Genomic DNA, 17,083 nt, shown 5'->3' on the forward strand with positions numbered 1-17,083 from the left:
CGTTACCGACGGGGCCCTTGCCGCTTCCTGTGATCTCTCCTCTCTTAGATGTAGATTCCTTTTCCTCGGTGCATTTAGTTTCATTCTCTCTCAGTACACGTGAGCTACTCTTCTTACAGTTTGCCTTTTAAAATCCTTTTGATTTGTATGCCTGTGTGAAACTAGACTTTTTTTCTTTCTCTTTTCCCTGGAAATAGCACATTTTCACCAGAGTGTTTGTGGTCGTTCATGAGCCCCGATCAAAATTCTGTTTTCTTTTAACTACTAATGAGATTGATGTGTTTTTTTGGAAAAAAAAAAAAAAAGTGAAAGCCAAACAAATGCAAAAGCTGACTGTTGGATTCTTTATGTTCCAAACATAGGAGCTAGACAAAACTCAAGATGAACTGATGAAACATCAGACCAACATTAGTGAGCTGAAAAGAACATTTTTAGAAACCTCCACAGAGACGGCCGTAACGAATGAGTGGGAGAAGAGGCTTTCTACCTCCCCGGTGCGGCTGGCGGCCCGGCAGGAGGACGCACCCATGATCGAGCCCCTTGTGCCTGAGGAGGTCAGTGTGCGGGCGTCGCTTGGGTTGGAATCGTCGCCTGTTCACTGGGGTCTCTCCACAGGCCTTGGATCCAGGCAAGAGTTTGGCAAGCTTCTGGGTAGAGAGCTTCGCGTCTTGCTGTTGTAGATGTGAGAGATGCGCAGTGCACCAAGGCAAAGCTGCGGAGTGCAGTGTGGGGGTGGTTGAGGAGGAGTGGACCAGGAGACCACAGGCAGATCAGTGCTGAGAGCTGCTTCTGACCCTAAACCCAGGTGTCGCAGCTGGGAACTCTGAGATGCTAGCTCGGGGAGTCCACCACTCTGTATGAACGCACGCCCCTCTGCACTGAGGACTGCCCGCAGAACTCAGACATGAATTCATGTCTCGGACAGCCGCAAGATGAAACCTGTGGGGATCGTCTCTTGTTGGCCTGACGTAGTTAACGTTTCGTGACATATTTTACCCTGACACAGTACACTAGATCACACTATTTACCAGTAAAAATAATGTCTGATTTAGTAGATTACACTATTTTACAGGTAAAATAGTGTTTTGTTTGATTTTCACTTATATCTAGGTGTTTCATTTGATTTTTTTTAATGAGGAAGCTAGGGGACATAAATTTCTTTTTCGGTGGGATTTTTCAGTACTGGAAATCTGCCTTTAGATATTCCGCCACAGGGAGCATCCTGCCAGTGTGACTTCATGGCTGTCATTGTGTGGGACTCCAAATTGCTGCAGCGCTAGTCTGACAGTCTACCATTACATATAGTCTTGCTTTGTCTTGCTCTCAAAAGAAGTTGTTTTGGAAAGTGCATCTTTTAAGCATTGTATTGATTAACCTCCTTCATATCAAGATCCCTTCATTGTGAGGTATTTGTTCAAGAAGCTGAGACAGGGTGGAAAATTAAAACTTAGGCCTGTTATGAGAGAAAAAGCCTTTAAACAGTGATCTTTATGCAGTGCTGAAGTCCTTGGAGTGAAAATAAGAATCAAATTACATCCATTGTTGATCATTTTCTAAACGTCCTTTGAAAGCTGCTTATCAGAAGTGGCCAAGATCCTCTGTCACTGCATTCATGGTTCCGGTCCCAGCAAGAGGGAGAAGCACATATCCATTTGAATTACTTTGCAGAGGCTCTTTTGTGCAGAATAAATGAGAAGTACTATTACCCACGTGTTCCTGTTCCATTAGACACCAGTTCCATTCAAATCACTTGAGTTTCAAGTGAGAAAAATTTCATGTCTTGTGTGATTTAAATATAACAATCTCTACATCACCAAAAATACCACTGATCAGTTGTGCCGTCATAAATTCTACCATAATTGGACAAGTTTGGTTCACACTATTTCTGTTGTGTCTTTTGGAAATAATGCTCTCTCTGTAAAAATATCAGATACCTGGTTAATTCAGAAATACACAAAGTAAACAGCACCTTAAGCAATACAAACAAAAAGAGCCAAGCATCTCTTCCCATGGCATTACTTACGGCTCCTGCAGCCCTACTTGGGATGAGAATTTAGGTAATAGAGTGTTTAAGAGAAGGTGCTAATAAACAAGGGGACTTCAAAAGTCACAGCCATTAGACTACTAATTTTTATAACTTCTGATTACATGGTGAATCTTGGAGAATAATGTTGGAGGAGCCCAAGAGTGTTAATGATTTAAGGAGATGATATTTTGACTATATAGGACTTTGCCTTGATATGAATGCCTTTTCTGTGTTAGTGCAAAAACAAAATCAACGGCCCTGTTGATAGCCCCAAGAACAAATCAGAAGGTTCTTATGATAGAAATTACTGCCAACTTTTGTATTACAATCATGGCTTCTGTTATTTATTTTGTGAAAAGCATAGTAAATCATTTTGTCCTCCCTAAACATATACAAAGCATATTTTGCGGGGAGGCAGTTTTCAGAGTAAATTACCGTATTGGTCAGCTGTCTCATCACTGGGACACAAGACCCAGCTCCAGCAACCTAAAGGAGCAAAGGTCTATATGGCTCTTGGTTTCAGGGGATGCAGTCCATGGTTGGGTGGCTCCAAGGCAGGAACATCATGGCAGAGGACGTGGAGAGCAAAGCTGCTCCAGTGTGCAGTGGCTGGGAGGCAGAGCAGGGAACAGTGCCCATGAGAACGGGACAAGGAAAGGTCACACTTCCATGACCCAGCCAGACACACCCAGAAGTACACTTTAGTGCAACAGTAATCAGCCCATTTATTTATCTTAAAAAGCCGAGCTATTTCTAGTGGAAATATTTAACTTAATATTTTAATTGATATCTCAAATAAAGTAATAGTATTTTGTCAGACCCAGAGGAAACTTAGATTTAGTGATACCCAAACTTAGTGGAGTTTGCTTTTTTGGTAAGTCTCAGTGATTAAACATTTTGAAAAAAAAAAATGTAATGACCTCTAATTCTTAATGTGACCCTATTCTTTGTTTGTTTGTTTAATCTATGGTGGTTGAGTCCTAAGTAACTGTTATTTCTATAAAATACTCCCTATTTAGGAACAGGAGAAAATTTGAGTTTTAGACATAGTTATGATTCTATTCTGAGAATTCTGTGTGTCTACTATATACAGTGAGCATTTGGTTGCCAGTGGTATCAAGTTTCAGGTCTCTGAGTTAAAAGCAGATAAGTACCAAGGATGCCCCACAGCCCAAATAACATCAAGTCCCCGTTAACAGTGGGAAACAGACAAAGCTACATCCAGGCTGGGCCACCAACTGTGAAACGGGTAGAAAATGGCCTGTGTGGGACCTGGGAGGTGTGCATCTGTGACGGCTGTGTCCCGTGATGGCTTTGCATGATGCCACTGGGCACAGTCCGTATGGAAGGTTTATTACTTAGTGGCTTCTTGGTTCCTAAAAGCTTTCCAAGCCTCAATCCAAATGCAATGTCCACTCATACACGTGCAGTGCCCGTGCCGTCCTCTTTCCCACGCAAGTGGCAGATTTTTCAGGTATGTTCATTATGGAGCGAGATGCCTATTATTCACAGATTCCATATTTTCAAATTTACCTAGTCCCCAAAATCTATTTGTAGAAACCTTTGAGCACCCAAGAGTAAAAGACAGTTTTATGAATTCTGTATGCCAGCCTAGGACGTCATTTCTCAAGTCCAAGACAGAGATGAATGTTTAATTAGCCATAAGATGGTCGGAAGAATATACATCTGACTGTGTTCTAAACTCTAATAGAATGCATTTAAGATTATCAGATCTTCTTTATTTGCTCCTCCTCACTTCTCTAGTAGCCGAAGTGCTGGGTGGAGAGGTTGACCACCTCCAGAATTACGTTCTGAGGTCTGTCCATTTACACTACCTGTTTTTGTTTACACGTACACAATAGCCTATGTTGACATTTCCAGTGGTGAAACAGATAGTTTTAAAATTAGTCTATTTCAGACAGCAGCGTATGCTAAAAACCACTGTTTCGCTGCTGAGCTTTTATTTTCTTAAGTTTTCATTTGAGGAATATTATTTAGCTCAGGGATTATAATTAGAGCCCCTGCAATGTTATTCTGAAGAGCACCTATAATTTTGACCTTCTCTTCCTGTTTTTCATTTCAGTTTGAAAAAGAAGCTATGATTGAAAGGTTTTTTAGACCCACATTTAATGATTCTCCATGACACATTTTATCTTTTCCAAGATCTTCCAAACCACAGCAGAATAGGATTTTTCTCCTCTAAAAATGATTGCTGTCGTTAGGAAGGGTCATCTGAGATTGGTATTGTCAGACTTTGCCAGCAGGTCCTGCGGGAAGAGAATGTTTTTTGGTTTTTGTTTTTTGGGGGTTTTTTTGTTTTTGTTTTTGTTTTTTTTTTTTTTTTTTGGTCTTTTTTGAGACAGGGTCTCACTATGCAGTTCAGGCTGGCCTTGAGCTCACTTTGTAGCCCAGGCTGGTCTCAAACTCGCAATGATCCTCCTGCCTCAGCCTCCCGAGTGCTGGGGTTGCAGGTGTGTGCCACCACGCCCGGCAGGAAGAGAATGTTGTATGCACCCCCTGGTATCTCCCGCAGGCAATTGATTCACTGTGGTACTCACGGATTGTTGGAATGTTCAATAGTCCCCATAAAATTACATTGTTTATAATATACTTACAGAGCCCCATGTTCTTCCAGAAACTTTAAACTTTCCATAATGATTTTTTAGACTAATTTTCCAAAATACTCTTTCTGTCCCTGTTCTATGGAGTTATACATTTGTGCAGAGCTGGGTTCAGTAGTTACTCTGTTACTCCCTTGAATTGTGCTGACTCAATGGAAAGGAAAGGAATAAAAAAATAATTAAAAAGTTAAAAAACCCAATTCACAACATCAAATACTTACCTCACTGTTTCTAATTTTATAAGTTACAGTATCACCTGATATACTCAATTTTCCACCAAGATATTGTGAATTTAACTTTTAAAAATTACTCATAGCAGAGCATGGAAGGACTCACCTATAGTCTTAGCACTCTTAGAGGCTGAGGCAGGAGGATCACAAATTCACTGAGCACCTTCGCAATTTATGGAGACCTTGTCTCAAATTTTTAAAAAAGGGCTGGAGATTTAGCTAACTGTGAAGGCCCTGGCTTCAGTCGCCAGTACCACCAGCAAACAAAAAAACAAAACAGAAATTCAACTCTTGAATATATTTTATTTGTGGAACAGCAAAGAAATCAATCTAATATAACTGGGGTTTATTCAAATTACCAACTAGTGAAATTAGTGTGGATTTTACTACCTGTAACAGGAAGCATGTGAATGGAGAACACAACCAAATATCAGAAATAGAATGAAAATTTATTCCTAACTTAAATTTTTATAAGAGTCTGCACATTTTCTGTTAATATTCACTTTTATGGTCTCATAGGTAACTGTGACGTAAACGGTGTTCAAATGTAGGAATCCTTTACATCACTCTTGTGTGTTCTGCATTTGTAGAAATAAAAAATATTTGGCTCATAAGCACCCAAGTTTCAGAAAATAACCCATTAGTCTTTGGAATAATTAAATTTTGAGATGGTATCAGACCATATTTCAAGTTAGTAACCAGTAATTTATTTCTTCAAGAAGAGTTTGATGAATGGCATGAATGTATACATATGTACACGTATGTGCATATATAGAGGTATATGAGATATATACATGTATTACAGTGAAAGGACTCTCTGCCTAACTCGCCTTTTTGGAAACTGTCTACCTCCTCTTCCCCAACCCAACCCCCTTTATTCAAACAGACCAAAGAAGAAAGAGAGATTTCTGAAAAAGTTATATTTTTGCAGCAAGGAAGTTCTGCATTCCTTGAGTCTCAGGTAAAAAACAAACTTACAGGATTTCCCAGAAGGAGCTATTCTCTCCAAGTTGTGCAGTATGAAAATGTCTTTAGTTTTTATTTTTCCTTTTGAAATGTATCTGGTTTAAAACTAAGGTAGGTATATCATTTTTGCTTAGATTCTGGGGAAGGGAGAAAAGAATTTTGGTATTTTAGTTGCATATCATTTCTTTAAGACTTCTAGATGATTATGTCTGTATGTCACGATGACAGCACTATGATTGTGCTTTCTAATAATAATCTTCCTGAAGCAGTTTACTACCTGTGTTACCCATAGAGTGCTGCTAATTTAGATGACCTTGATTGATTTTGAGAGTTCTGAATTTGTCCTGGTTTTCTCAATAGCCGAGTGTTACAAAGAAAATACAAGAAGGAGACTCTGCTGGGTCTGTGGCTACTTCTCATCAAATAATTTTCCAGAAAACTGTCCCATCGGCACTAGAGGTTATTTTTTTTATTTATTTAGTCCACACCCACATGTAGATCCGTCTGTAATCATTTTCTTCAGGTACACTTATATCACGATTCACGTTTTCAGGCTGTGATCAATATGCAAATAGAAAATATCCTAGTTTAAAATGAAAATGAAGGCGTTCCCCTGCTCCCGGTTTGATTTCTCTGCCCTGTCTACCCTGTTACCGTCACGTCATCTTAGGTTTCCCTAAATGCACAAGTTTCTTTAAATTTTACTTCTTCTATCTTGTTGGAACTAATACAAAGGAAGATGGAAGACAAACTACCGAGACAGTGAACTTCAGTTGCAGTTAAGATCAGAACACTGTACCAACCACTAAGGCTTATTTATAAAAGGATACAATAGTGTCCTACAGATAAGTATTTCATTAGGATGCCTTGAACTCAGGCACACTCAGTATTTATTGGGTAATAAGTACCACCACTGATTTGCTTCCCTGTATACAGAAGTGCAGTTTGCAGACACAGAAAATGGCATGTACAGAAGTCTGTAGAACAGTGGCAAATTCTTTGTAGGAAACCCTGGTATATGAAGCACAGGATTACACTTAACATGGAAACTATTCTTTTGGGTCCACACACCTAAAGCTCAATAACTTGTACAACTTCAATAACGCTATCTAACCTTGAAATACAAACTAATAAGAAGTATACCATGAGATCAAGGACAGTCCTTGCAAAATTTACCACCCAAAGATGTTCCAATTTAAAGAAACATCTGCATCTGCATCTGAAGTTGCAACTCTACCCTGCAGAAAGTACTTACACTGAAGGTCATAGTTAGTAAATTTCAGATGAAGAGAGACTGTGGCCATAGTGATTAGAGAAAACCAGCAGTCCTGTGCAGACTCATCACAGACCTCTTGCCCTGATGTTCTTGTCCTAACTTTTAAAAAATTTTAGTTAGTACATGTTTGCAGGACACAATGATTACATGCACTGCGGGGTATTGGTACATGCACTTGGCACGTCTTCATTCGTTTTATGTCCTCTTCCTTAAAGGATTCATATTTTAGAAATGAGATACCACCAGAATTTCTAACTTAGCTTTTGTATTTCAAATATAGGGCACAGAGGACTGGGTTATTGTAGACAAAATACCCACTGAGGTAGTTGATGGTGATTCGAGAAAGATTGTGACTTACAAGGTGGTGACCGTGAGCAGTAGAACAGGTGACCTCCCGGCCGACCTGCTGAAGTCTGGCATGGTTGAAATGCATAGTCTGGATGACTTGGCCCGAGAGATGCAGCTGAAAGAAGAGAACAGACAGAAACTGTACACGCTAGGAAAGTCCTACGACACCGTGTCGGGAAGAATTGTTACCATGACAGGGAAGGGGAAAGAGGGGGAGAGGGCAGCCCAGCCTCCCCCGCTGGAGGCGCTTCAGACGATGGAGAGGGGCGTGTCGGAGCCAGGGAAGGTCCTTCCCATCCTGGCGGAGTTCGAGGTTCTGCAAGCCCTGGCTGATGAGAAATCTAAGAGAGGACCTGAGGTCCAGACACCAAAGCGGAAGTTGTCAGAATCCCTGACGCCCATCAAGGAAGCCGAGTCTCGTCTGCAGAGCCCAGAAGATGACCTCAAGAAGACACCCAAGCTGGTGGATGAAGTGGCTGCACACCCTCGCCCTGAAAGCGTACGGTTCGGTAAAGCAGAGCAAGCTCCAGACAGTGAGGTCTTAAAAGTGGGACTCTTTGGTCCCCGGAGAAAGAGCCTGTCGGAGTGGAGATATTCCCAGGAGCCGGGCGTCACCGTTGCTACTGCTCATTATGTCACCGAGTCGTCCGCGTCCCGAGTGGTGGTAACCAGTGGCTGTCATTCGGTCACAGTTTAAGTTTGCAGCATGACATTTTCCAAGGCAGTCCCTTCCACCCTGAGCCTCTCCGTTCCTCTTGCTGCTTGGCTTTATGTTGAGAGCAGCCAGCCCAGCTTTTTGATTTTTTTCCACGGTTAAATCAGTACCGCAGCCCCAAATCAGCATCTTGACACTTTTCCGTTTCGTTTCCAGCTGTGCGCGTTCCCAGGATGTGATAGTGCTGCTGTGGCTTGCGAGGAAGGGGAAAGAAACGATCTGCTTAAACCAGCGCCTCCCTCAATCCTAATAACTCTGCTTCACCCACCGAGAGCTCATGGTCACCCCCGTTGGCTGTTTTAGTTCCCATTCTTTTCTGTTTCCAAAGTCTGTACCTTGGATCCCTTCATTTCTCCTCCTCCCTTCCCCGTACCTACGATTTGTCTAACAAGCGGGGAACGTGTGCCTGCCCCGTGTGTGTCTCGCGCGTGCTTGACTCTCCGTCTCTCTCTCCACTCAGACCAAGCAGTCTTCTGGAGAAAAGCTCATGGATGGCTCTGAGATCTTCAGTTTACTAGAGTCAGCGCGCAAGCCTACAGAATTCATAGGCGGGGTGACTTCCACTTCGCAGAGCTGGGTGCAGGTGGCCCTTTGCTTCCGTCCCTGGTTTCTGAATGTGCACGTTTGCCTTGCTCTCCTCCACCTCCTTGGTCCATGCGCTGTGTGTGTTTCAAGTCGCTTTGCCTTCAGCGTCGCACAGGTTTCCCTGATTGTCCTTTGTGCCCGCTGAGCATGTCTGTTGGGTACCTTTGGCTCCAGTTCAAGAATATACTTCACATATTCAAAAAGCAATCGCGTTGAGAGAATTTAATAGCATTTAATTTGCAGAAGCGTTAGATCCCATCTCTTACATGTAAGAAAGCAGCCAAAACTGATGTGAACATGCTCGATGCTTTTGCCTGGTTTTTGGTGTGTGGCTTTTGTGGGTGTTTTAAAGTAGCAGCTTGGGTCGCAGTGTGCATCGCAGCTGGCGCGCAGCAAGTTCTGCCCGGGGCAGTGGAGCTAATTTCCTGTCACCTTCTGACTGTGAGCCCTTGATGCAGAATGGTGGCTTTAGTTTTTTGTTCCTGCTTTTGTTTTGACTGTAGGTTTATGGAGAGCCACTCTGACACCACACTCTTTTCTCTTACAGAAGGTGGAAACCAAGACCGAGTCCAGCGAAGCAGAGGTGGAGAAGACCCCGCAGCACCCGCAGCTCAGCACGGATAAGCTGGTGCAGGAGACCGTGTTGGTGGAGGAGCGGCGCGTGGTGAATGTGCATGCGAGCGGGGATGCTCCTCACACAGCGGGGGGTGATGATGTGGAGACTGCAGCACAGCCCTCTCCCCGCGAAGCTTCTGGCGCAAAGGGGAAGGAGGGCTCTGCTCTGGCTGAGGTGGCAAAAGAAGAGAGAGAGAAAGAGGCTGATAAACCTGTCCTAGGACAGGAAGAGGCAGCCACTGCCTCCCACAAGCCAGAGGAGGGACCAGGAGCAGCCATCCCCATTTCTGAAACTTCAGAACAAAAGGCTCATTTTGAGGTAACTAGTACTTAATGCTGTTCTGGCACTAGAAGAATGCTGATAAATGGTGCCCTGAAATGAGGTCAGCGTGAAGGTACAGTGAGGTGTCGCCGTGCGCCCTTCCTGTGTGTAGTTTGTTTTTCCTCTTCCTTCCCGCCTGCAGCACAGTTGGGTGACTGCAAGATGGTTCCCAGCCACAGGCAGACCTCGCTGTCGATTGTTCACAGCATGCTGCTTCAGGAAGTGGTTTTTATCATTGAAATCATCACCACTGGACAGTAAACCGAAGGGGGGGGTGGCTGACCAAGATGTTAAGAAGTTGGATAGATGTATTTCTCATCAGTGTGCTCATCCAGAAGGACCAAAGTCACCTTTGCCCAGGTTCCACGTGCCAGGAAGTTATTTTTCATTCTCCTGTATTAGATTCCTGAGGAACATGGGGGGGGCACTAATGTCAATACTTGTTCCATCTTTCTAAATTATTACAAGGCTTACTTAAAGTTTTAACCCTAAGACCAGTGTATGAGATTGAAGACTGGGACATGAAGACAGTGATTTTTTACAACTTTTTCTTCAAAATGTTTTCTTTACCTGGAGCAGTCCATTTTACAAATATGGTGGAATTTGAGGGGATTGGGATATATGTGTTGTGGTCCTCATTATCCAACTGATTCCCAGTATAATATCTAAACCCTTGTTTCATATTAACCTGTGCTTGGACCAAGGACTAAAATACCAAAGCACACCCAAGAAGAGAGGGAAAACCCGAGACTGTTTGTCCAAATTGTAACCCCATCTACCCATTTCTCTTTGGCGCAGTCGTCAACCGTGAAGACGGAAACTGTCAGTTTCGGCAGTCTTTCACCAGGGGGCGGGAAACTAGACGCTTCTACCAAGGAAGTGCCAATCGTTCACACAGAAACGAAAACCATCACGTACGAATCCTCACAGGTAAGACCATCCATGCAGGCGGAGCCTGGGCACTTCAAGGTTTCTTCCCTTCTGTGGCTTTGTGCATTTAGACACATGTCTAAGCCTACAAATATTTGATGCGTGAGACTTAAGGATCCCACAGCCAGACCATGTCTATCAGTAATGCAAGAATTGTAGTTGTATTCCTGACCATGGAGCAGACCTTAACATATCTTAGAACGTAGAAAAAGCCTCAGAACCCAGTTCTGTGACCACGGCTAGGGCGTGTGTCCATGCCGTCCACTGCTCAGACTTCTTGAGTGTCTCACGTTAACGCGAGGATGATTAACTGGGCTCTCCTAGGCTCTTATGCAGATTCCGACTGCAGGGAGCAGTGCCATGGGAGCCGCTTCCCTCCTCGTCTGTGAGATCGGCATTCCAGCACCCTCCTGGATGACCAAAACCTGTGGGTGCTCAGATCTCCGGGATAAACCAGCATAGCACTTGCTTATAACCTGTGCCCATCCTCCTGTGTTACTTTAAATCACCTCACAATACAGGGTAAATGCCCCGTGGATGGCTGCCATCGTCTATTCCTTAGAGATTAATGGGAAGTAAAAAGTTTGCACTGACTCATTAACAACTCATATTTTCCCCGGATATTTTCAGCGTGTAGTTCACTGTGTCCTCAGAGGCAGTGCCCACAGCTATGGTGGGCTTGACTGCGTCTCAGACACTGGGGTGCTCTAAATAACAAGCATGGCAGGCTGCCAAAGAAGGGGCTCTGTAAACACGGGCCTGAGTGCCTCTGCTTGCGTAGGTCGATCCCGGGGCTGATCTGGAGCCAGGCGTGCTGATGAGTGCTCAGACGATCACTTCGGAGACCACCAGCACCACCACTACCACACACATCACCAAAGTAAGTGGGCGAGCCTGGGGTGCGAGCTTGGGGGGTGGGGGAAGCACCGTGCGGAGCTGCCGACAGATTGGGCTGTGTGAACAAATAGTGACTTACTATCGGGGTGCCAGGCTAGCTGCAGAGGGAGATTCCCAGCTTCTGTATTCACAGTGCTCTCGCCCCATTCTGTGCTGACTTCGGCTGAGGAAGCTCATCTCCCTTGCTCATTGCTCGCTGTGCTGCTGGGCACAACACAGGTCTTCCGAAAACCCTGGCTGCCAAGCCCAAAAGGCTCCTCCGTGTCCTCGCTTCTGAAATTCAATTTGTTCAGTAACTCCGTAGACCTCTATCTCAGCTCTGGATGAAAGAGCCCAGATGCCACATAGAACCATCACCATTTCTTCCATTCCCCAGACGGGACAGTGATTGTTCCTGCCCATGAATAGATTCACATCGCTTCTCCTTGTTCCCTTCAGACTGTGAAAGGAGGCATTTCGGAGACCAGGATCGAGAAAAGAATAGTCATCACAGGAGATGCTGACATTGACCATGACCAGGTAGTGTTACAAGGCGGTACATTCCCGGGGCAGAGAGACAGAGACAAACATGTTGGCCCCGCAGCTCCCACTGCTCTTCATGTGGCCCAGCATGTATTCCAAGAAATTTTCTGAATTAACTTGCCAGTTTGTGATTCTTGATTCCTTTTGTAATCATTGTCCCCCGTGTGTAAATGGTGGATAGAGATTTAGCTCATAAGTCTACACCTTGCTGCTGCTCATGCATGTCCACCTCCTTCTTGTTTTTGCCCTCCTGTGATTTCCTGGGGATAGGCTCTGGCTCAGGCAATTAAAGAGGCCAAAGAGCAGCACCCTGACATGTCAGTGACCAAAGTAGTGGTCCATAAAGAGACAGAGATCACACCGGAAGATGGAGAGGATTGACGGAGGTAAGAGGTGGCTCCGGTCGCTAGGCTTGCCTGGCTAGCATGTGGCATGGGCCAGTTCCCTGTCATCCTTCGCCTGACCCCTTCTTTCCTTTCTTCCCTCACTGGCGTTTGTGGGGCTGGCTACCACGGGGATGGAGAACTGGGTACCGGTTCGTCTCAGATTGGGAGGGTCCAACTTGCGGCTGTTGTGCATCTACTGTCAGTTAGAGGAGAAAGGAAAAGCAGAGTCACTGCTTGAGTGGTCTCCCCGCTGTTGTCTTCTAACCTGCACCCTTGCTGTTTTCATTATCCAGATTTGAACTGTCAAATTTAATTTCACTCACCATGTGGCCTAATCAGAACCAAACCAGTTTTGTTCTGAGAGGTACAATGTGTGTGTTCCACGTAAAGGGAAATGAAATGATCCCTTTTTCCTTTTGAGAGGAACACCCTCCCTTGGAAACTTGCTCTTCAGCTGTGTTGGGGCTCAGCCTGCTTATGCTTTGTGGGTCTGGTTTTTTTAAAACCCGAGCACGCGCTTTCTTTTTGGATGTCGTCTGTTTCCTGCATTCTGTGAAATGACTTGTACTGTTGTCTCTCAGGAGAGACAAATACACAGCTGCGTGTCCTGCTTTCCTCAAGAAAGCACGTGCCTTGCCAGTTGTTGTGTGGCTGCTTCCTGAGCACACCACATCCTGCACGTGTGCACGGACCTGTCATGCGTACTCACTGCCCTGGAGGGATGCGGGGTGTGAGCACCCCTCAGAGGGCTTTGAATGCGGAATGCAACAGTTGAGCTTCCTGCACATGTGCTTGTCGGATAAAGCACTGCAGAGACTTAATAAATCGGTGCTCTAACACTGGCTCAGAAGCCTTTAGGCTGATGAGTAGCATCTCTTAGAGAAAAGGGAAATTTTAAAGTCACTTGTATGCAATGAGTAATACATTGGGAAAATGGGAAGCAAAAGTATGTTCTTCATTGAGCTTCGGCCACTTGGGTGATGCAGCTATTTAAGAAAAAGCATATCACACACAGTGACATAAGCTCCAATGTTAAGGTATCTCGTCAGAAAGAGCACTTTAACCCTTGAGAGACTCTCCTGTACCTTGACCGAGCACAATTCTCGGATGTTTTGAAGTGAATAACTAATCCAATCTCTTTTCTGCAGGAATAACTTAACTTGCACATGAATCCAGTATTTGCAATCCATTAGGAAAACCAGAGCCTCTAAGGAGTCGCCTCTTCTGACCCAACTGACTTGTATCTGTCCGTGGAAAATTCCAATCCAGAAGAACTGACCTTGACCGTTACGACACTGGCAGAGAGATCGTCCCATAATAAAGCAATCGGAATCAGCATCACTAAACTGATATTGCATGAAGCAAGGATAAAATTACAAACGAGCAGCATTTCTACTTTTCACAAAACGTCTCAGTTTTCAGCTGTACCTGCACGTTCACAACCAACAATATAAACAGTGGTCTCATGTAACCCATCAACAGTTCATGCCTTTCATAGTTTATTATTATTAAAGTCTCAACAAAATTGCAACTTCTTAGGCGACAGATCTTTTGTTTACAGATACATGGAGATTACCCTACAATGCTAGAAGCTGTCTAGGTCTGGTGTGTCCAGTTTATCCCAGATTAGATGTGCCAATAACCAAGTCTTTTCAGTCAACAACTTGAATCTCGTACTTGTTTCATCTGGTTTTATTATTCTCACCCATGAACAGTAACGACTCTCTGACCCTCTGGAAATATTTAATGCTTACAATCTTGCTTTGTGCATCTAATTTAATCCGTTAAAAGGTAGTGCTGATTTTAGCATATTAATGTGATTTCTTCCTTGTTGTTCGCTTTGGTCTGCGTTCCATCTGGAAAGCTTCCCAGAGCTCCCTAACAAGTCCCAAATGTGTAAATTGTCATCGTTTGGGAGAGAAAACCTGTGTTTTTGTTAGTTTACAATATTATGAACTTTCACTCCCAGAAAACCCAGTGAGCTTCTGCTGCTGTGTTCTTTCTTTGTTTCTTTTTCTTGGTATTTTTTTCATTGATTTTTTTCTTCTTTTTACTTGAAAAAAGAGTTTTATTTCCAAATCTGGTCCATATTTACAATCTAGTTCAGAGCCAAGCCTTAAACTGTACAGACTTTCCACTGTAATTAAAACTATTTAGTGTTTAGTTATAAATAGCCTTCAGAAAGATATATTCTCCATTACACTGTCGACTGCATTACACCCCGTGGTGAATGATGTTTCTGCATAGCAAAATAAAAATGACAAATGCATCGAAAACTAATTCTCCGTGTTCTGTGATTTCAGTGTCCTATGTGTGTAGCCCTAACGTGTGTGTGACATCAAAGGCCTCATTCGCTCCTTTGTCTGCACTGTAGAGATGTCCTGTGTGTACCACACTGAAACCATGTATGTGCTATCTTCAGTGCACGGTCCTTTCAAGGGGTTGGAAATATTAGCAAAATATCTTTATACAAATGCTGGGCTGCCTGCCATGGCTTCAAAGAGGACATCTCATTTTCAAATTTTAGTTTTGTTGATAAGTAAAGACACTTTGTGTTGCTGGGTGCTGTTAATCTACCGAAGAGCCATCCCTCTTTCAAACTTGAGCCTCCCAGCTGAACAGATGAACCAGTGCCTGCTACGAAGGCCTGGCAGGCTGCTGCACAGCTTGATCGCGTCCACTCCCTCGCTTGTCCTTAAGCATCATTTTAATTGTGACCAAGATTTTTTAAAAAAATAATAGTACTTTATTTAGGCTTCTTTACCTGAGCACATCTTAATCTTACTTTGAGTGCAGATTGTACTCATGTTAGCTGTTCTAATCCAGGCCTATGTTCTCATATTTCTCTGTCCTCAGCAGTGAGTACTCTTGTTTCTATGAAATTATACATTGTCAAGAGCTACATGTTCTCAACCTGCTTTTCTTTCTTCGCGGTACTCCTCACCTCAGTCCCAAAGCCCATCCCACACGTTTAGGTATTTGAGACCACAGTACCCTCCTTCTGGTACCAAATCTGACTATTTATTGTTATAGACAAATAGTCAAAAAAGTAGCAGCTGAACATGAGACACACCTATTGTGTGGACGTGGAGTTGCAGGGTTCTCGGAGACCACCGGCGGGACGTCAGCTGGAGCTAAGGCTCACCTGGCGGCCACATGGGGAAGGGATAGTCACAGGCTTCCTCGGGCTGTGGGAAGAATTCATTTCCTGGTGGTTGTGGGGCTCGTGGCACTTTGCTTCTTCAGAGCTAGCAACAAGGAGGCAGCACGGGCGAATGCAGCAAGGTAGTGCCCAGATGACACGGCAGAGCCGTCGGAGCCGCTCCCACCACCTTCGCTGTGGTCTGTTGATGCAAGTTGTGCTTTGTGCCCGTACCATTGCCGTACTTGAAATTTGGACTGACTGATTGGTCAATGTGTAACATTCTCTAATCCGAACGCTTTCAAGCTAGAGTTCCCTGATACCTACACCTGGCCTGCACCTGTGTCAAATGCCCAGGCAGTCTCTGTTTCCGTTAGCCCTGATGACCAGTAGTAGACAAAGGAACTCAGACCCTGTACTTCAGAAGGAAGAATTCCACTTGCGATAGCTGTCTTCCTCACAGAAAAGCATCTTTCTCAGCCAGCTTGCTCCAAGATTCAAGTCCAGCGTGGGAAGAAAAGAATGTAGGGTTCTCGTGAATAAGCAGAAAGACAAACTGCAATCCTAGAGGCACTGTGGGCCACCTGCTGATAATCTGTGATTTCACCCTCATCACACAGGCATCTGCAGAAACATCAGTTCACTCTTATGAAGCCTTTTAAAAGCCTCTGTGTGTTCGTGGGCTCTTACCAAGAGCATTGCAAAGCCCAGTGAAGGGACTGCAGGGCTCCAGGAAGTGCACTGCTGCAGTGAAAAATGGGAGCTCAGAGTATGTGGCTTTTGCCCTGTTTCCCAGAGGAATTCGCATACCGTCTGCTCCATTCACCTTGCAGATTTCTTTGTTTGGTACCAGAAATCAAACTCTCAACCTCACACTTGCCAGGTAGACGCCGAGCTGCTGAGCTATATCCCCAGCCCTCACCTTGCAGATTTCACCGGCTGCCGTGTCCCTCCACTTAGGCTCAGTGAGTTGCACCCTGCCCCTTGGAGGATTGCTTGGCCCATTCTCTTAAACAATTACTACAATCCACTTCCTTATATACGCTCCTTAGAACATCCTTGCCCTGTTATTTAAGTCAGCATCAACCCTAGCTACTTTTTTAATTGCACAGAACCTAGAACTTGAAATTGTTCTAACGTACAAGCTGTGGTTACACAGACTCTCCATTAATGCCTCCCCGTCTTTCGCACCATGCTAACCCGTGGAGGAAACGCCCGCCCTCACCTGCATGGAGACAGCCTGGCATTTTAATGGGCACTCATGAAGCAAACCTGCATTCCTCCATTTGTGAAAAAAATACATTTTTGTGGTAGCCATTGGTGCATGTAAAATCGTGTTCTCAGCAATGACATTTTGTTTTGACAAATAGGTTCTCATCAGAGCATTTTAACTCTGCAAAAAGGAGGTGAGGAGCAGCCATGGATATTAACACACACATGTACACCCACACATACACACTTGGCAACAGAAAGGCCGGCCTTGGAGGGCCCTGGCATATACC

General features: G+C 44.3%; 1 protein-coding gene across 21 annotated transcripts in view; it reads left to right on the forward strand.

Moving 5' to 3' along the window:
* Epb41l3 (erythrocyte membrane protein band 4.1-like 3) overlaps positions 1-14,719 on the forward strand; it is a 215,160-nt gene extending 200,441 nt beyond the window's left edge. For 12 of the 21 annotated variants that reach the window (XM_013517088.1, XM_013516964.1, XM_013516834.1 and 9 more), the window contains 10 exons: positions 363-554; positions 5,764-5,838; positions 6,204-6,302; positions 8,643-8,765; positions 9,315-9,701; positions 10,503-10,634; positions 11,416-11,514; positions 11,970-12,050; positions 12,324-12,439; positions 13,588-14,719. In XM_013517088.1, coding sequence (XP_013372542.1) covers positions 363-554; positions 5,764-5,838; positions 6,204-6,302; positions 8,643-8,765; positions 9,315-9,701; positions 10,503-10,634; positions 11,416-11,514; positions 11,970-12,050; positions 12,324-12,434 — 1,299 coding nt within the window. In that variant the 3' untranslated portion in view covers positions 12,435-12,439; positions 13,588-14,719. The other 9 variants (XM_013517195.1, XM_013517381.1, XM_013517228.1 and 6 more) reach the window with 5 other exon arrangements.
* Positions 14,720-17,083: the final 2,364 nt, after the last annotated feature.

The sequence above is a fragment of the Chinchilla lanigera genome, unplaced genomic scaffold, assembly GCF_000276665.1.
Source record: "Chinchilla lanigera isolate Chin_1 unplaced genomic scaffold, ChiLan1.0 scaffold00001, whole genome shotgun sequence".
In the NCBI taxonomy this organism is placed as follows: Eukaryota; Metazoa; Chordata; class Mammalia; order Rodentia; family Chinchillidae; genus Chinchilla; species Chinchilla lanigera.